At 38.4% G+C, this 19,969-nt stretch overlaps 2 protein-coding genes and 1 long non-coding RNA gene across 3 annotated transcripts; all 3 read left to right on the top strand.

Moving 5' to 3' along the window:
• The first annotated feature begins 2,173 nt into the window (after positions 1–2,173).
• On the top strand, positions 2,174–6,169 carry LOC126795133 (uncharacterized). The gene is made up of 4 exons (XR_007672228.1): positions 2,174–2,540; positions 4,896–5,037; positions 5,123–5,476; positions 5,642–6,169. It is a non-coding gene; the product is annotated as an uncharacterized LOC126795133 (long non-coding RNA).
• A 1,986-nt stretch (positions 6,170–8,155) lies between these two features.
• LOC126794607 (late embryogenesis abundant protein At1g64065-like) lies at positions 8,156–8,999 on the top strand. The gene has a single exon (XM_050521362.1). The coding sequence runs from the start codon at positions 8,266–8,268 to the stop codon at positions 8,815–8,817; it is 552 nt and encodes a 183-aa protein (XP_050377319.1). The 5' UTR covers positions 8,156–8,265; the 3' UTR covers positions 8,818–8,999.
• A 1,938-nt stretch (positions 9,000–10,937) lies between these two features.
• On the top strand, positions 10,938–11,758 carry LOC126794995 (late embryogenesis abundant protein At1g64065-like). The gene has a single exon (XM_050521802.1). It carries the CDS (start codon positions 11,041–11,043, stop codon positions 11,599–11,601), a length of 561 nt encoding a protein of 186 aa, XP_050377759.1. The 5' UTR covers positions 10,938–11,040; the 3' UTR covers positions 11,602–11,758.
• The last annotated feature ends 8,211 nt before the right edge of the window (positions 11,759–19,969 follow it).

The raw sequence follows: 19,969 nt of genomic DNA, 5'->3' as shown, positions 1-19,969 counted from the left end.
CATGCGGACAGATTTGCAAAATTCTATTTACAAGATATAGTTGCTTCACAAATGCATACAATTGCAAAAAGTCACTAAACAAGTTATACCACATTAGTAGGCATGTTGTCGTTCCAATATCTAAAATTCAAAATATTAAATTTTGACCGTCAGATGTGATCAGCATATTTAAATAAGGATATGGTAAAAAATTCATCTAATGTTGATAATATTTGGGTCTCGATCGATGTGGTCAACATTAACTTAATTTCATCTAATTAAGTGAATTTGTTCTTACCCCCTCCTTCTTGACTAGTTTTGGTGGATTTTTTCATGCACACACTCTCACATATATGTGATGTAGCAGCTCGTGTAAAATTTTCAAAAATTTTACGTTCCAGGGATAAGGCTACCCATAGGGGATAATAAGCGTATAAAGGGTTGACCGCCTCGATCGGGACACAAACGTTATCGAAAATATGTGATTTTTTTACCATAACCATATTTCACAATACGTAACGCATCATGCGGACATATTTGCAAAATTCTATTTATAATATATAGTTGCTTCACAAATACATACATTTGCAAAAAGCCACTAAACAAGTTATACCACATTAGTAGGCATGTTGTGGTTCCAATGTCTAAAATTCAAAATATTAAATTTTGACCGTCAGATGTGATCAGCATATTTAAATAAGGATATGGTAAAAAATTCATCTAATGTTAATAATATTTGGGTCTCGATCGATGTGGTCAACATTAACTTAATTTCATCTAATTAAGTGAATTTGTTCTTACCCCCTCCTTCTTGACTAGTTTTGGTGGATTTTTTCATGCACACACTCTCACATATATGTGATGTAGCAGCTAGTGTAAAATTTTCGAAAATTTTACGTTCCATGGATAAGGCCACCCATAGGTGATAATAAGCGTAAAAAGGGTTGACCGCCTCGATCGGGACACAAACGTTATCGAAAATATGTGATTTTTTTACCATAACCATATTTCACTATACGTAACGCATCATGCGGACAAATTTGCAAAATTCTATTTATAAGATATAGTTGCTTCACAACTGCATACATTTGCAATAAGACCAATAAACAAGTTATACCACATTAGTAGACATGTTGTGGTTCCAATATCTAAAATTCAAATTATGAAATTTCGACCGTCGGATGTGATCAGCATATATAAATACAGATATGGTAAAAAATTCCCCGAATTTTGATAAAGTTTGGGTCTCGATCGATGTGGTCAACATTAACTTAATTTCATCTAATTAAGTGAATTTGTTCTTACCCCCTCCTTCTTGACTAGTTTTGGTGGATTTTTTCATGCACACACTCTCACATATATGTGATGTAGCAGCTCGTGTAAAATTTTCAAAAATTTTACGTTCCAGGGATAAGGCTACCTATAGGGGATAATAAGCGTAAAAAGGGTTGACCGCCTCGATCGGGACACAAACGTTATCGAAAATATGTGATTTTTTTACTATAACCATATTTCACTATACGTAACGCATCATGCGGACAAATTTGCAAAATTCTATTTATAAGATATAGTTGCTTCACAACTGCATACATTTGCAAAAAGACCACTAAACAAGTTATACCACATTAGTAGACATGTTGTGGTTCCAATATCTAAAATTCAAATTATGAAATTTCGACCGTCGGATGTGATCAGCATATATAAATACAGATATGGTAAAAAATTCATCGAATTTTGATAAAGTTTGGGTCTTGATCGATAACACATTTAATTATGTATATTAAAAATATCTATAAATAATATAATTTCTTTATAATATATATATATTCGGTTTTTCGGTTCGGTTTCAGTTTCCAAACGTCCCAAACCAAAACCACACCAAATCTTTCGGTTTGGTACGGTTTTTTTGCGGTTTGGTGCGGTTTTTTTTTCTTCGGTTTTTTTCGGTTATGGTTCGGTTATAGTTCGGTTTTTTTTCGGTTTTCGGTTTTCAATTAACACCCCTAGTTGAAAATGTCGTCGCTAGAGAAGGAGGTTAAAGGTGTCATCTTTTTTGTGTTGAAATTTTTGCTAAATTTTAAATTGATTTGGAAACAAATTGAAGCGACGACGTTTCTTATAATCCGTAGCCTTAATAAGCATATATAAAAGGCTGAGTAAACACCCAAATCCCTAATTAAACCAACCAATTCATATTGTCACTCGTTCTCTCTGTAAACCCGTGTCTCTCCCAATTCGAACTCTCTGTCCAATCTCTCTCCCTAAACACCCCGACGCCGACACCACCCAACTCGCTCCAATCTCTCTCACCGCTCCAATGCCTCCGAAGTTAGCCCGCCTTTGCCAACAACAAGCTCGGCGAGAAGCAGCCGCCTTAGAAGCGTCGTCTCCTCCGCCCTCCAACGCAGGCTCGCCCTCTCCTCTGCCGCTTCCCTCGCTTTGTAACACCACCACCGCTCAATATCTCTCTCCTCCGCCGCCGGCCAGCTCTGCCACGGCCGGCGGCGACGCCCCCGCTGCAGCCCAACTGAGCATTCGGTGCAAGAACCGAAGTGGTCAAGGTGATGTTTCTCTTCTACTTGATTTGTATGTTCTTTTAATATTGAACTTCCTACTTCAGTTGTCTGTTATCTCTTTTGTTTTCTTCTTATTTATCATTTTTGGACTTGCTAATATACTACTAATTCGAGAGTCTCAATGAAGACATGGTGCTAAGTGTTATTCTAAACTCATTTGATTTCGTCCATCTGATCTCTGACTTGCTTTGATAATTCTATTTATTTTCCCAAACATATTCCTTTGGTATATTAAGGCTTAATAATGTTATTCCTTGATGATTCTTTCATAAGGTGCTTACTTCTAACATGCTCTTTTGGATAGTTATTGATGCTAGTGAAAACCCAGTGTTTGTATTGATGCTTGCATTTAACTGTGATAATTTCATATGAAGAAGAAGGTTTTAAGATTCAAACATGGATTCTTCCCTAGTATTTGAAATGAATGCATTACTGATTTAACAGCTTCAATGTAGTACTTGTCTAAATTGAGATGTCCACCATAAGGGAACTTCCTATTATGGACCAATGGTGTACTAAATACTAAATATACTTGATCTGGTTTACTTTTGTAGTCTCTAATTCATCTCTTGCAGCTCAGTTTGACATGGAATCATTAAACGTATGTGATTAGTTGCTTTCGAAATTGTGTGTTTGTTTTATGTTATAAGTCTCTTACTTTTACTTTAAATAGAGTGAATGTGGTTATGTCAGTGTTGTGAGTCACAACTAATTTTAACTTGATCAAAAATAGTTTCATACATGTATACATCAGCAACCCAACCGACTAAACAAAACACCAAAATAATAACACAAGGTTTCCCATGAACACAAATTCAACCAACCAAATATTCATCAAAAACAATTAAACCAACCACCATATGCAACCACAGGAAAGAAATAAAGAAACCAAGATCAAAACACTCACCGCTTTTTCCTTCCCGTGCTTGCTCGGAAGGTAAGCATCCACTGCAACAACACAATACGGGGCCAGATGTCCTTGCTTTAAGTACTCCTCTGCCCTGTGACTAAGTGGTTTTGACCCAGAGTGGTGGTTCATCGGCTCTGGGTTTTTATTTTGATTTTCCTTGTTGCGCACGCTTACGACCTCAAAAAAAAAAAAAATATATATATATATATATATAAGTATGAGTTAGAAAAACTCTAATTATAAAATAAATATCAAAATTATATACAGGCATGTACTAAGAGATAACTTACCTTTTGTTTTCGTTCCGGAATTCCATGTTGACCAAGTAGTCCCACTGATCCGGACGGTTTAGGAATTCAAGGGAACATGAGCCCCGTGAAGATCAAAATGTCGGTGGCACTTATATTTCCAATCTCTGTACCTCTCATAAGATTTTTTGTCAATGAAGTCCCACATTTTGATATTGGTTTTTGGTACGTCATAGTAGTTCTGTCAAACACAAAAAAATAAATACACATTACAACCTTCAATATAATTAACAAGAGACAAGGAGAAATTTGTAAAATAAAAAAATCAAGCACATTTACAAGTATTTCTTAGCAGCCTTCTTTTTATAATCTTCAAGCTCATAAAAGGTGGATGCAAGTATTGGCACGTGCGCCGTAACAGCTGCGCTAATGTCACAGGTCAGGATGCTCCGGTTATCATTTGAGTGAGGTCCACTGTGGAAATCCGACCACACAAGCTTGATCTTTCCTCCAATGGCTTTCACTATCTTTGACGTCTTGTTGCTTATCACAACCCTACGTTTTGGAACCACACCCTCTATACATAATAGTGAATGAGTATATTATGCTCAAAGACATATACTTATAACCATAGATCAATAAGTATGAACAAGAGCATATAATTTCTGCAAAAGAACATGACACACGTACCAAAATAGTATCTATGCTTTTGTTAAGCATATGCATGATACCAAAACGATAGTTGCCCTGAGCACTTTAACTTGCTGACAGAGGACTGAGTAAAAATGGCCTCTATCCAATTCAATTCAGCCTGCCATGTTCCCCGAATAATTTCACTACAACTACTCCTACATCAGAATCAGTTAACTCATCATCGTCTCTTATTGGTAATCCTACAGTTTCAGCTTTTGTTGGAAAAACTATGCAGCACTCTCTATGGCATAAAAGATTTGGACATCCATCCAATGATATTGTTTCCTATATGTTGAAGAAAAACAAGATTGTTACAGATGGTTCCGATTCTACATCAATTTGTGAAGCTTGCATATTGGGAAAATTTCACAAACAACCTTTTCCTAATTTATAAACTAGAAGTTTAATTCCTTTTGAACTTGTCCACATTGATGTTTAGGGACCATCACCATATGCTTAGCAGTGTTGTGTTGCCATTTATGTTAGCAGGGAAAATTGAAGAGGAAGCTTGATGAGATGATACAAGCACGAGGTGAGGCAGACTTGGGGAATGTAGAGCCAATCCCGGATGATGATTAATTTGATCTACTCAAAGAGTGCTTAGGAGAGCGAAAAGGCACATAAATTAGAGGTAAATGTTTTTTTATAGAGTAGAGATTGTGTCTTTGATCATGTTAATGCAACCCTCATTTACTTATAGTATTGTTATAATGCAGGCGTGGGAGGAGCTGTTAAACGGGCTACAAAGACACGAGGAGGACCACAAACTGTCTTTAACGCTTAAGAAGTTGAGGAGAGAAATCAGCAGTTAGAGGAGAGAGCCCGGCAAGCCGAGGAGAGCGCGCAGAGGGCTAAGGAGGCAACTGCCCAAGCTGAAGAGCAAGTTCGAAAGTCAATGGAGGAAAATCAGGCCATGAAAGATGAAAATCAAGCCATCAAGGAGCGTCTTAAAGCGATGGAGGTAATGCTACAAAGTGTGCTAGCTGCACAAGCATGTAGTACTTGAGGTAGCACACTAGCACTAGTAGTATGGTAATGATGATGATGATGCTGCTTTGAATGAAAGTGAGGTACGACACTCTTTTGAACTTTGTCGTTTTGTGCTTCAAACAACAATTTTTTGTAGAATGCGACTTGTGTATTTTGTACAATTGGTAGCTTGTGATTTAAATGTTGCTTGAGTTGATTTGTCTTGTGCTTTTGTGGAATTGATTGAATTCAATTGTGTTATGCAGGTGTAGCAAGTGATAGGGGTTCTGTACCCATTTTTTCTCAGTTAAACCAAATGAAGTGACAGAAACATAGAATCTCGTCGCTTCAATAGTAACAAGGAACAACCCAAAATTAAATTAAGGCGTCGCTTCAATATATATTTCGTCGGTTCAATATAGGAGACAGAACAAAAGTCGTCACTTGAGCACACTGGCCCGTCGCTTCAATATATATTTCGTCGCTTCAATATAGGAGACGGAACAAAAGTTGTCACTTGAGCACACTGGCCAGTCGCTTCAACCCTCAGGGGACGAAACCAAAGCCGTCGGTTGAATGTAAATTGAAGCGACGACTTTTGAACTATTGGTCGCCTCATGACTGAGGGGACGGTAACGACGCGACCACTTTCAAGCGACGACATTCTTGTCGCCTGAGACTTGAAGCGACCATTTGGTGCTGCAGGCGACCATTTGCTTCCGTTGCCTGAGTGTTTGGCTGGCGTAGTGATATAGTTATTTGTTATGTTCATGATGTTATACTTCAAAGGATTATGTTCTGCTATCCGTGCTATGGCCAATGGCATGGTATATTTAGCAATTTAGCATTTGATTTCCCACTTTATATCATGAGTAATTAGTTAATTCACTTGAATGATTGTGCAAGATATATCGTATAATTGATAATATTGAATATATTCTAGTTGAATCATATATAGAACCGGCCGGCCACAACATGATACTAGAATTCTATTATTTTCAACATCCGGTTAGATCCAAATTATTATCCAAGAGATCGAGAAAATGTCCAAGCATGGGCGTCCATGTCTACATGCATGATTATTGCTTTATGTATCCATAATTTTTTCCTATAATTTGCACATTTGTATTAGTAGGTCGTTTGAACTTTGAAGTAATGACTAATCTTAACACCAATCTAAAGCCACGTCGAAAATGATACTCCACGTTGAAATTTGCCCTAAAATTACCGTATGATCGTAGTAGAGTGGACTTTGGAGGAACTAGAGCCTAGAGAGGAGGCATCTTTTAGGCTTTTAGCTGTAGCTGTTTGTTGTTAATAGGGCAACTCCACGCAATACAATAGTATCCAAACCCCACTCCCATACTAATCTAGCTCCAAAGCTCTGACGAGGTCGACGAAGGTCTATAATGGCTGCTGCTTCATATAAATTTATGGGAGAGGAAGAACAGCTCTTGATCGATCGAGCATGCCCAGGATCGGACCAGCCTCCAATTGGTTTAGTTTTTATCCTTTGCCAATGTCTCTCTATAATTCTAATTTGATTTATGCTCTTTCATGGTCATTAATTTCAAACATACAAAACGATGGAGGTAGTCTTTGCAGCCCCGTTGCCCTGGTCAGCAGTTGAGTTGAGCGTCATCGGGATTCGTAGTCTTTGACTCTGATCATACCCAATTGATTACACGGTAATAGATAATAGATAATAGATGCAGTCTTTCTTGGCAGACTTGCGATATTCGGATATTGGCAGCTTCGCACGCTACACGTTAATATGCTAAGCTATACGTACAATTCGAAGGTGTCTTTCTCTTCCAGAAGATAAGAAGAAGAGCGAGGCATATCTTTACGTGACAAACCCCCCACTTGAGAATGCAAGTGTCGTTTTCTGCCATAAACATGGTCAATGTAGGTGTCCAGGACTCAAAGTCCTCAATTATGAAGAATAAATTAAGCTTCGTGTGTACGAATTTGGTGTGAATTTAATGTGAATTTGAACCTTCAATTCTAATCGATTTCCTTGTCATCTCTTAATTCTTGGCATTCTAACGTTGTGTACGGTTTTCGTGATGGTGACTTGGTATGCAAGGTTTCATGCATATGAAATTATAAATAGTTATGCATTTGATTATCACCCTCTTTACTCTTTTTTTTCTTGAGAAAGATTACCGTACGTCCGTACCCTCTTTACTTGAATGAATGTGAATTACGTGTATTCGTCATTGTTAAAACTTAGATGGGAAAAATAAACCTGATAGGTTAAATATGTAGTGGAGATAGTTTACATACGCTTATGTCATTATTACAATTAGTCTCGTACTCGTGCGATGCACGTGTTTTCATCTTACAGATTTGTAGAGTTTTGTTTTTGAAGTGTATTTTTGAAAGACAATTATTTTATGTAATTCTGTTTCATACAATTGAATGATAGTTTTGACTGAATACATTAGTGAAATATTTGTAAATTTATATAATTTATTCTGTTTATGTGTGGGAATAAAATTATAGAACGGTAGATTTGATAATTCATAATTTGGTGAAGTTTTTTAGTGCTAGTTTTATATAGCAGTAGAGATATGATTAATTATTGGTCAAATTCTTCAATACCGAACACGTTTAGAAGTATCAACATAAGAAATAATCAAAGATTGAAGGAAAAAACAACTAATTAATTTCCCAAGAGAAAACAAATCACATGTCTCCACCATCCACTTGTATTTTCCAATTTCCATCAACTTGAATCAGACACCACAAACACTAAATAAATACAGCAACAATACTCTGCTTTTCAAACACATTCATCTCCTTGCAGCTTTCAACATTTTTGAGTACCTAATTTCATAAACAGAGGTTCTTTTCTTTACAGACACTTCTCAAAACATATACAAAAATGAAAGGAGGGGGAAACAAGAAGTGTTTAGGCTATGTTGCTATTTTCATCGTGTTTCAAATCATAGTGATCACGATCTTCGCACTCACCGTGATGAAGGTAAAGGGTCCCAAAGTTAGGTTCCAAACCCCAATTACCGTCTCAAACATCAACTCCGGCAGCTCAACCTCTGCATCTTTCAGCGCTGATTTGGTTACCAAATTTGCTGTCAAGAACACGAACTTCGGTCACTTCAAGTACCCCAACAGCACTGTCTCAATCTTATATGAAGGCCAAGTAATCGGGTCCGCTGTTGTCCCCAGCCAGAAAGCCAAAGCTCGATCGACAAGGAGAACTGACATCACCATTAGCATCGACTCGAGCAAGTTGTCCGGAACCACGAACCTCCCAAGCGCCATCAACGCTGGGGCTATACCCCTGACCAGTGAGTCCACCTTGAAGGGGAAGGTTGAGTTGATCAAGATCATCAAGAAGAACAAGTCTGGCAAAATGAGCTGCACCATGACGCTCAATTTGGCCTCCAAGGCTGTTGATGACTTGAAATGCAAGTGAGCAAATGTGTCGTAGATGTAGAAATGGGGGAGCTTGTGCACGCTTTGTTACTATTTATTTGTTTGATCGATCTAGCTAGTACTAGTTAATTGTGTATCTTTTCCGTTAATTTTGAGTATTGGAGATGTACCTTGTAGTTGGCATTTGGGTTATTGAGTTGATTATATATACATTCTTTTACACATGTTCATGTGAAATTGAGATCGATTTTTTCTCCTTTGAAATGCTTAATATACCAGCTTGATTAGAAATAAATAAATGGCATGAGGAGCTCATCGGCTAACTCATCCTACCATGGACGGTTATGATTGTATGATTAGTTGTAAATTGACATCCAAGCTAGCTAGCTTAGTTCAACTAATGTGATCATAAAGCTCCTATCACAAATTCAGAATATGCATGTAACTGCAGGCTGCCTAAGACAAAGCTGCAAAGGCTGGACGGTTGAGGGTTGTGCATTTTTGGCTGCTACTCCTTTTGAAACGAAAGTAAGTGGTTGTGATAATCGAGTTATCTATCTAGTGTTTGTTCGCTAGTGTTTTTACTTTACTTTTCAAAAGTGGTTGTGATCCTTTTCTTTGCTCTTAATTAAGGAGGAATTTAACGAACTGATAATAACTTAATCAAAGGTAAATAATATTGTTCATGAGAACCATGATGTGACAATCTTAGGTATTTCCCTAGCCTGTTTTAATCATTTAATTAGTTGTTCTATTATTACAGAAGAGCATCACCCCATCTTTTCACGTTTCAACTATCAACTGTACCCACTTCTCACTTGCGAACAGTGAACTATTGGATATCTACTAGGAATGTAAAATAAAACAAACATACATACAACTAGCTAGAGGGGTTGCATCTGAAAATTGGACAAAGGACCTGAAAGAACTCCTGCAATTTGTTTCCATAAGGTAATTGATAAACTGATAATAATACGTCTAGTTGGAATTAAAACATTCATGAATCAGAGACAACCATGATCGAAGATGTCACTTAATGGAGATGGCAGTGTGAATGATTCCTAAACCCATGTACCCCTTGGGTATCAAGTTAACGGGTTATTTAGGAATTCATTTCTCATAATGAGATGATCCCTATTCTGATTTTTTTTCATGTATTACATGGATACTTTACTTGTTTTCAATTCCAGTTTCTATAATGGGTTAGTAAAAACACTAATTGTTTGTATGAGAACATTCTCTCACAAATCACAACGGAGATAAGCTTTAAAGCCAAAACGCAACTAAATGGATAATGACATGAGACTAACATTTGAACTTTAGAGCCCAACCTTTTTTTTTTTCTTGGTCAATACTAATTTGAATTCTGTAATTAAAAAATAGTGAGAACAGACGTATAAATTAGTCTACCGGCGAAATCAAACGCTTGGGTGTGTGACATCTCAACAAAATGATTGCTTTTTTTTTTGGTTGAGAATGGGTATGTTTTTTTGTTTGTTATTAAAGCATAAACCCTAAACATTCTGGGTCAAGCTCTGTGGGAAGCTTCTATTAATATAATAAAGTAAGTCCACTTTTTTATTTGGTTCAACACTCGATCAACTTCGTCCAATCGCCTCTATTGACAATTTCTGAAGACTTGAACCTCATTTTATTTTCTGAAAATATTTGTATCCATACTAGTATGGAATTTTTCTTATTTCTACACATTTGTTAGTGTGAATATCAAATTTTAACAATTTAAATTTTTTATTAATTAATAAAAATCACTTTTACAAAAAATCAATGTAAACAAATATCGTTTGCTTACCCGATTTTATTAAACAAACAGATGACTGATTATGAAATTACTAATTTTCACAATTACAGCTTATTTATTTGATGTAATCAACTTACAAATAATTTTTATTTCAATTCATATTTTATAAAGATAATATTTATTAATCCATTAAACTTTTAAACAGTTAATATTATGAAATAACACTAAAAATATATATAAAAAAGTATAACGTGTCCATAACAAAATGGACACAAGTATTTTCCCTCAACACGCTACACTAGAAGAAACCGCCTTAGAATTTCTCTGTAGTTTTCAACGAAACTAAGCTCCCGGCCTAGTTGACCTGCATCCCTGTATATATTGCTATACCAATCAACCGTCTTCACAAACGAACGTACTCCATCTCCAAAAACACAGAAACATCCAAATTTGATTTCCTACCCTTCTGAGTTTAGGACCCCTCACATAACTTGAGAACCAGCCATGTTGGAATCAGAGAGGTTTAAGAAAATGCAGAAGAACAGGAAATGCTTTGCATACATCGGAATCTTCATTGTGTTCCAAATCATAGTCATGACTGTTTTTGGATTGACCGTGATGAAGATCAAAACCCCGAGCGTGAGGCTGAGGTCCGTGACGGTCAGTGACCTCTCGAGCAGCTCCTCTTCCTTCACCGCAACTCTCATTGCTGAAGTTGCCGTGAAGAACAAGAACTTCGGCAGCTACAGGTTCGATGCCACCACGGCTAATGTGACATACGGGGCTGTCACGCTGGGAAGAGGTGACATTGCCAAGGCCCGCGCCGGTTTGAAGAAGACGAAGAGGTTCAATGTCACCATTGATGTAAGCTCGAGCGGGGTGTCGGATTCATCAACTCTTGCCACTGACCTGACTGCAGGGAATGTAACACTGTGGGCTCTTTCGAGAGTCACCGGTAAGGTCTCATTGATGGGGTTGATGAAGAAGAGGAAGACAGCAAACATGAACTGCTCGATGATCGTTAATGTTCCAAACAAGGTTGTTTACGATTGGACTTGTAAATGATTTTGCCTTGTTTTTTTTCTCTGTTCTTGTTCTTAGTTTGTTACCTTGTTCTTTGTCTTCTGGGTGTTGGATTTGTTTACAGAGAGCTAGTATATATGCAGCTCATTTATTATTTATTTTTATTTCGTGATAGTAATAATAAAGATATTTTTGTATACTAATTGGGAGCATGCAATTTGGTAGTCACATAATTATGGTTGGAAAGGCTGAGTTTCACTACATGGATAGTGCTCTGTGAATCTGTGATTATCAAAATCCTCATGTTGATGACTTGATGAAAATTGGCAAACCTCTTGAGGTAGGTCGTCGGCAAAAACCTCGTAAGGAAAAAATAAAAATAAGAGAGTAGTTAGCAGTACTTCACGACCAAGATTTCATGGTGCAGTCAATGTTCAATGTAGGCATACTTCTATTTCTCCATTGCTAGAATTAGAACAATGATAATGCTGGTAAACCACGTTTGCATGTAAAAGCTAGATTCATAACAGAAAGTTAGGAAATTCGCCAGAAACCAGTACAAGTAAACCAATGAATAGAAATAACTTACTGTTCCGGGAGAATTACTATTCTACTCTTCTGTGTGTCTTAGCCTAATAAGTTTCCTATTAGGAGATAAATTAGCATCTCCGTAATAGATTAGGACTCCGAATCCTACGGGATTGTGGTTTTGTAATGTCTATATATAGGCCCCTATATCATTCAATAATACACAATTATTTCATCCTGAAACACGTTATCACGCACTTTGTCCTAAAACCCTGAACTTTTAGAGCCCTAGATTTTTTTTCTCTTCTCCACCGCCGGCCGCCGTCGTCTCCGGCCTCCGGCATCTTCCCGTCGGCGCAGCCCCTGCTCGCCGTCACTGCAGCCCTCCCGCTGCTACCCCCGCATCCCCGCACGCAGCCCTGCAGCCCCTGCGACCCCCCTGCTGCCCCTGCACGCAGCCCCGCAGAGTCCCTTCCGCATTCACTCCGCAAAAACATCTTTTTGCCCCGCAATACCCTGCATTAAATCATTCAAAATTGCTCATCCTGCATATCTACGCAAGAAACGTGAACTGCACAAGCAAACTCTTCGCTCAAGAGAAGCTACTCCCGTCTTCTCTACCCTTTTGGGCCTATGGCCTGCCGAGCACAATAGCCCTTTGAGCTTCATACTATATTTTCTTTTCCTTTTTCCTATTTCATTATTTAAATGTTCATTGGCACGTTTTTATTTCTAACAATATTTCACGTGCTCGTATAGGTAAAATCATTGCTCGTCGTACTATGATAATGACATTCATGCCGAGATGGACGATACTTTTGTCATCTACATACGATTTCGATCGTATATTCCCAAGATTTTTATGTCATCGGATGAAGATCGAAAATGAATTCATCAAGCAACTTCATGCATGACGATCGATTTGCAGAGCAATTTAATTATATGCGGTCTATTTGGCAGACCAACAAGTATGTTTTTCTTAAAGTTACTGCTTTTGAACATATATATATAAATTATCGGGCGCTATTAGCCTTTTTCATGTCTTCTTTTCCGGCCTTCTTATTACGCCAATGAGACCAAAGAGGGATATGATTCCCCTCTTGGTCGACGTTTTTCGTGTGACGGTCCTGTGGGAGTCACGTTATTATTTAAAGGGAAGAAATCGATTTCGTGTGGTTGTCTGAGTACACTGCTGTTTTGGGTGCGATCATGAGAATCGCCGATATGCATTGATTATTTTGTGACCATATACATCACAACCCTTCTAATTCCGGTTACATACTTGAATATTTCGATTATTCAAAACCTATACAACCCTCGTTTTTTATGGATGCGTCGCCATCGCGACTGTTATTTGAATATTTGAGTTTTCTTAAACTCATGCCTATAAACGATAATCGCAAGGTCTACGTACTCATTTATTTGAGTTGAAATTCATTACTCTGAAGCATCACTATTTGCTGACAAAAGATCCCAAAAATAACGAATTATATTTGACACACTTCAAGTGATTTAATGAACGTCTATGACGTTGTATTATCAAAGTTGACCTTGATGCATACTCCACATCCAAGAAACGCATGCCATTTTTGGCACCTGTATCTATTTCTTGAGGGAATTTTGGAGATAGAAAAGTAACATTCTTCCATTCTCAAGTAAGCAAACATTTTGAGCCTCAGGCTAAGGCTTCGCCCGATCTGATATGCAAGATTTTGTTGCTACGAATTTTTGATTAGTCAATCTATTTTGACTATGTTTTCTGCTTACTATTTTTCAAGTATGACGTTGGCATTGCCATGTTTCTTGCTCGACTTTAGCTTAAGTCGTCTATTGGAATTGGAAGTTTGGTTGTGTTGTATTAAATATTGACATATTCTATAAAATTTCTCGTATTTCTTGTTTACAAGATGGACTCGTGAGAATTTTATTTGCCTTGGCTTAGCATGCATGGTCAACGTTTGCAACTCACGTGGTTTTTAAATTGGTCACGTTTGGGTTACATGGGACCCCAATAGCACTACATTGTGATTTTGGACCTTAAAATTTGGAAAACGGATCTCGGAACGTCAAAATTGACGTCGTTTTTCCGGTTACTGTTCCAGCGTTTCCGGAACGTTTTCCGGCGTTTTACCGGCGTATTCGCCGCCTTACGGCCATATTCCGGCATTTCCGGTACCACCACCCGGTTCCTACCGGCGTCCCCTGTCGGATCTGAAGTTCCGGCCTCCATACCGATCAGTTTTCTGCCGCCGCCGGCCGGTTTTTCGGCAATCGGTGCCGTCGGTTTCCGGCGAGTTTTTCTGACGATTTTTTCGTCGTTTCTCGTCATTTTTCCGGCCTATTTCCAGCAGTTTTTACTGTCACGTTTTCCCAGTCCAAATTTCACCCGGTTTTGAGTTATTTTGACATGGTTTTCCGGTTAATTTTCCAGTTTTCTTCAAGTCGTTTCATAGCTCAAACGATTTTATTATTATTAGTGACCACCCGCACCAATTGGATGGTCTTTATCACCCAAATGTTTTAGTATTCAACTACTCCAATACCATGTTTTTCCAACTCTTAAGTTGAAGAATATAGTTCTATTGCCATGTGATACACTCGATGGGATTGCACATTTGTTTCAATCCCCCCCTCTTACAATATCATACGGCGTATTGTCTAGAGAAGTTCACCGCGTTGTTGACTCTCTTAATCTTCATTTTAAGAATGTCCCGCCGTGAAATCGAGTGTCTTGCTAATTGCGTAACCACCCACACTGTTCTACGGCGCAAGTAGTTATTTTACGGATCTCGTGCGGAGATTGTGTTCTCGTGCCTTGCTAAGTTTTAAATGTCATACATGCCAATGATGGATTTTCATCTTGATAATTGTGTTAAGAATGGAGAGGAATAAATTGTCAGATTTTATTGACAGTACCTTTTTCAATCTTAGACAATAGCTTTGTTAGCCTACAGACATAACCTTGCTTGCCTGCAGCAGTAGTTTTATGTAACTCATGATTTTTTGAATCATGGGTTCAGTTTTGCTGTCTCCTCGATTTTGACATGATCAGTTTTTGGTCATTTTGAACAAGATATGATGATTCGAGTTCTTTGCAACTCACAAGATCATCTATTTTTTATGTTCACGAAGCGATTAGAGGATCACCTCACCCGTGCTCCACACGGTGAGGCCATGCCTATCCGTGCTATGCACGATGAGGCCGAGCCTACCCCTCTCAGTAGCTCCATGGCATTTAGGTCGTCAGTGGCGGCATCCCATCCTTCACAAGAGCTTGTGATGCCTCCCGTATTTTCTAATGCCTCCATGACAATCTCTGATGCCCATCGCTCATTTTGCAAAGCTTGTTCTTTTGCTAGATTTCGAGGAAATCCTTATTTGCTAAGGTTCCAACCGAGAACATTCCATTCTTACGAAGTATTTAAGGTGACATTAGTGGACCCTATCCAACCGAATGCGGGAATTTTTCGGTATTTTTATGGTATAGGTTAAGAGTATCGACGCGTTGGTCACACGTCGCTTTGCTATCCATAAGAAACGATGCATTTGCTAAAGTTTTTAGCTATAATCATCATCCTAAGGGCTCACCACCTTTCCTATCCTCTCAAAACTATTTGATTGGATACCGTTAGAGAGTTCACCTCTACGACTTTGATGATTTCGTTTTGCATATCTTCTGGGATCGTCGTTGAACATATTATTCCTCATGTTCATTCATTGTACGATCTAGCAGAGCTCGGACTTGGTTATGGGTACTAACCTGCCGATTTTTGCATGGGGATATGTAATGATGTTGCATGCAGCGACACTTATTCGTTTCAGACCCACAACTTACCAAGCTTTTAGTGCGTACCAGATGGTTACTGGATACGATCCCAACGTTCTTTTCATTAAACGCCTATTTGGTTAAAGTTGTTTATGTGCCTCTATTGTAGTTATCTCAATAGGTCTACTTGAAACGATTAAGTATTCTGGTCGGTTATGATTTATGAATCACCAACACTTGTCCGCTATTTCTAATCTACAACCGTTGATCTCTATCCTGCCATATTAGCAGACGGTCACTTTGATGAGACATACTTCCCGTCGTTAGGGGGAGATATGGAATGCTCCCATTCCGGTTTTAACGCCAGGAATTGACGTGGTGTGGCACTATGTCTCATTAAGATCCTGCACTACTCAAAGTGAGTAAATGTGCAACGCATTATCTACCTCCAGAAAGTCAAAGATTCGATGCTCAATGACTTTACTGATATTACAAAAGTGACGAGATCGCACATAAATGCTGTGATGTGCTGGTAAGGTTGGAACTCTCAGAATATGAGAGAATTTCATATGACCTAGTTCTAGCACCGTTGACACCATCCCTAACAGTGGGAAGGAAGCCGGCGATGGCACCATCGTAGGCTGTGGTGTTATCGGCGCCCGTGGTATTGCACCACAAAACAAGGGTGGCCAACGCAAAGATGGACTAGTAAGGGTCATAGCTTCGGTCTTGGCTCCTGCCTAGACGAGGGGGAGACCATTATTCTCTGGAATCAAAACCAGAAAGAAGCGAAGTGCGTAGGCACAAGTATTTCGCCCATCATCAAGAGATATTCTCTAAACATGTGTATCAACTAAGTTTCTGTGGGACGCTACAAACTCTTTTTGTTGATGTTAGAAAAGAATAGAATTCTCACAAATTGATCGTATAAAGTGCGCGCATGTGTTTAATGGATTGATCTCCCATGATTGATGATGTATTCGCTTATGCTCTTATTCTGTTGTAAAGTATCAACGATGAGCAACTTGACCGAAGTAGAAAGAATCAATACAGGCTGAACTAGACTTGTTATGTTGATCGTTGTTCGTAAGTGTAATGAGGAAGATGAAGTCATGTGATATATGCAGGACTTATGGCGCAAACATTGTCTTATTATCCTAGTATTGACTACGATGAGTTATATTCTCTCGTTATGGACATAATTGCTTTCCGCTACTTGATCAGTAGTAGTGTCCATGAAAACTGATTTGCAGCATATGATAGTGGTCATAGAATATCTGTAAAGGGATCTTGACGCAGATATGAGAGTGCCCGAGGGACTTTAAATGCCTCCAGACCACGGAGAGCTTATGTAATCAGATTGCGACGTTCGAGAGAACGTAGTACAATCAGTTGCAAGAACTCATACCCATATGTGTTCATATGAAAGCTAATTCTCGATTCTCTATTCTGTCTAAGTATAGATAATGAAGAGATTCAATGAGCAATAGATTCATATATGTAAGTGTTGTTGGGACACTATTGCTTTCATTATGACGTGATTAACTATGCGCCTATGCATCTTCATTGGACTTGCATTGCTTCTTTGACATGAGTTTAGTTCTACACTTAGTGAACCAACACAAATCCTATCCACACCAACGCCGCCAGCAGCTCCAGCAACATCAACGTACGCCTTGGTGTAGTAGTCGACACTGGTAGCGTAGAAGATGCATACGGTTCCATCTCGGACCAAAATCAGTCATTCATTGGTCCATTCCCCCATTCGTTTGTCAAAGACACATTGAATGTGACAAATCAGAATCTGTCCAGTTTCATAGGTCAACTTCAATGAGATCTAAAAAACAGCTCGCTCAATGAAATATGGTGAAATTGGTACTGTTGGAAAGGCCTATGTGTCTACTTTCCAGAGACACCAACCATTTGTTCATAGCTATCATATTGAGTGAGTTATGGCCATTTTAGCAAAGTATGATAGTTCTGTCCGAAAATTCACAAGTCAGTCAACTTCGACAGAGCATTGTGAACTGCTCCGATCGGGTTAGGTTGTGAGCCTTATGTCACTGGAAAGCCACGGGTATCTACTTTCCAGAACATTTTACGGTTCGCTGATACCTATTTTGACGAAGAAGTTATGGCCGTTTAAGTGAGTGAAGATCATTCTACCCGAGAATCTGATTTTCATTGCAAACTCTTGTTTTGAGTTGTTATGCAATCATGTTTCCTAGGATCTAAGTTTAACTAAGTATAGCATGAATGATCTAAGGATGTGAGGCTAGATTAATGATTAATCATTAGCCCAAGACTACGTTTGAGAAACATGTAATGAACGTTGTATACGTTGTTCTTTGTACTCCATGATTATGGCACTAATCAGGGGAAGTTGTATCGTAGACTTCAGGGGGAGTCTACCACACAAGATGCTATCAAATGTAGACGGTGCGTTGTGCTCTTTTTCCCTTCGATCAAGCTTTTATTTTTACCCAAGAGGTTTTTATTTTGCTTGACAAGGTTTTTACCGAGGCAACGATGTGTGCACCATGCAACCTAGGCATGCGACACAAGGGAGAGTGTTCCGGAAGAATTACTATTCTACCGTTGTGTGTGTCTTAGCCTAATAAGTTTCCTATTAGGAGATAGATTAGCATCTCCGTAATAGATTAGGATTCCGAATCCTACGGGATTGTGGTTTTGTAATGCCTATATATAGGCCCCCATATCATTCAATAATACACAATTATTTCATCCTGAAACACTTACAACATAACAATGTAAACCAATGAGTAGAAATAAATTACAATGTAAACCAATGAATAGAAATGGATTACAATGTAAATCAAGCAAATGGTTGGACAATAAGTGATGGCCGGATAGTTCTTGGCATCCAAGATGAGCTCAAACGCAGGAAGAGAATTAAGTACTCATACCGGTATCTTCATTGTGTTTCAGACCATAGTGATGACTGTATTTGGTGTCACAGATGAAAATTAAGACCCCTAAGGCCAGGTTGGGTAAAATCAACATGCAAAGTCTCAACATTGTCCCTGCAACATCTTCGTTCGGTGCAGCTGTCATTACACAAATCAGGATCAAAAACACAAATTGGGGTCCCTATAAGTTCAATGCTGGTAACGCCACATTCTTGTACCAAGGTGTGGCTATTGGCCAAGTTGTTATTCCTAAGAGAATGCTGTAATGCGTTCAACCAAGAAGATCAGCGTCGAGGTGGGTGTGAATATTAATTATATATTGTCAATCAGTTCAATTATTAGCACTGAATTGAACAGTGGGGTGTTGACCCTTTACCAGCAAGGTTCAATTGAAAGGAAAAGTCGAACTGATGCTCATAATGAAGAAAAACAAGTATGTTGTTATCGAAGACAGTCGGAACTTTGAAATGAAAGTGATCACGAATCACATAACACAATCGTTTGTATAGAGAGATGATCAGAAGCTAGTTCTTGATATTTTATTTTGGTTTTAGTCATTTATTCTTTTATTCATTATGCAAAGTTTGGATTGTTATATAAAATTACAACATTGGTGTTATGGAAGCTCATTTTCTTTACTACCGAGTACCAGGGGAGGTTGAAGTTTTGGAGTTTAAGAATATGAGCTAGTTGACTGGACTAGTATTCTGAAAGTTTAGTGGAGAGATCAGCAAGATTGCCTGGACCAGTATTAAACATATCAAAAGTGGGAATCGACCTAAAAATGTTTGGTTCCTTCTTGAAATGCGTCTTTAAATTCATGTATTCCATAATACTTGGTCACAACTAACAAATCCGTACCTTGCAAGATGAGTAGGTTCTCAGCAACACATTCTGACCTGTTCAGTTTTGTTCTATGCGAAAATGTATATAATCGAAGGTCCAAAAACGTCCATTTCAAATTCTGAATTCTCATAGCAGAAGCCTAAAAAGGTCCTCAACAAAGCCATCAAGGCATCAACCATCTAGAAGTCAACAATTATCACCTATAGTTTTGGACGCGTTTGGTGTATCAGAATAGATTATACTCAGCAAGTCCAATTCAGCCGTCTTTTACAGCGATTATGCAAACACTATATATATGACACCACCACAACTCTTCCATTTCATCATTTCCACAAACAAC

Source organism: Argentina anserina, chromosome 5, assembly GCF_933775445.1.
Source record: "Argentina anserina chromosome 5, drPotAnse1.1, whole genome shotgun sequence".
Lineage (NCBI taxonomy): Eukaryota > Viridiplantae > Streptophyta > Magnoliopsida > Rosales > Rosaceae > Argentina > Argentina anserina.
Note: the sequence above shows the minus strand (reverse complement) of the source record. Positions and strands in the feature narration are given on the sequence as shown.

Excerpts from the sequence above, each read along its gene's own strand:
- LOC126794607 (XM_050521362.1), top strand. The coding sequence starts at position 8,266 with ATGAAAGGAGGGGGAAACAAGAAGTGTTTAGGCTATGTTGCTATTTTC.
- LOC126794995 (XM_050521802.1), top strand. The coding sequence starts at position 11,041 with ATGTTGGAATCAGAGAGGTTTAAGAAAATGCAGAAGAACAGGAAATGC.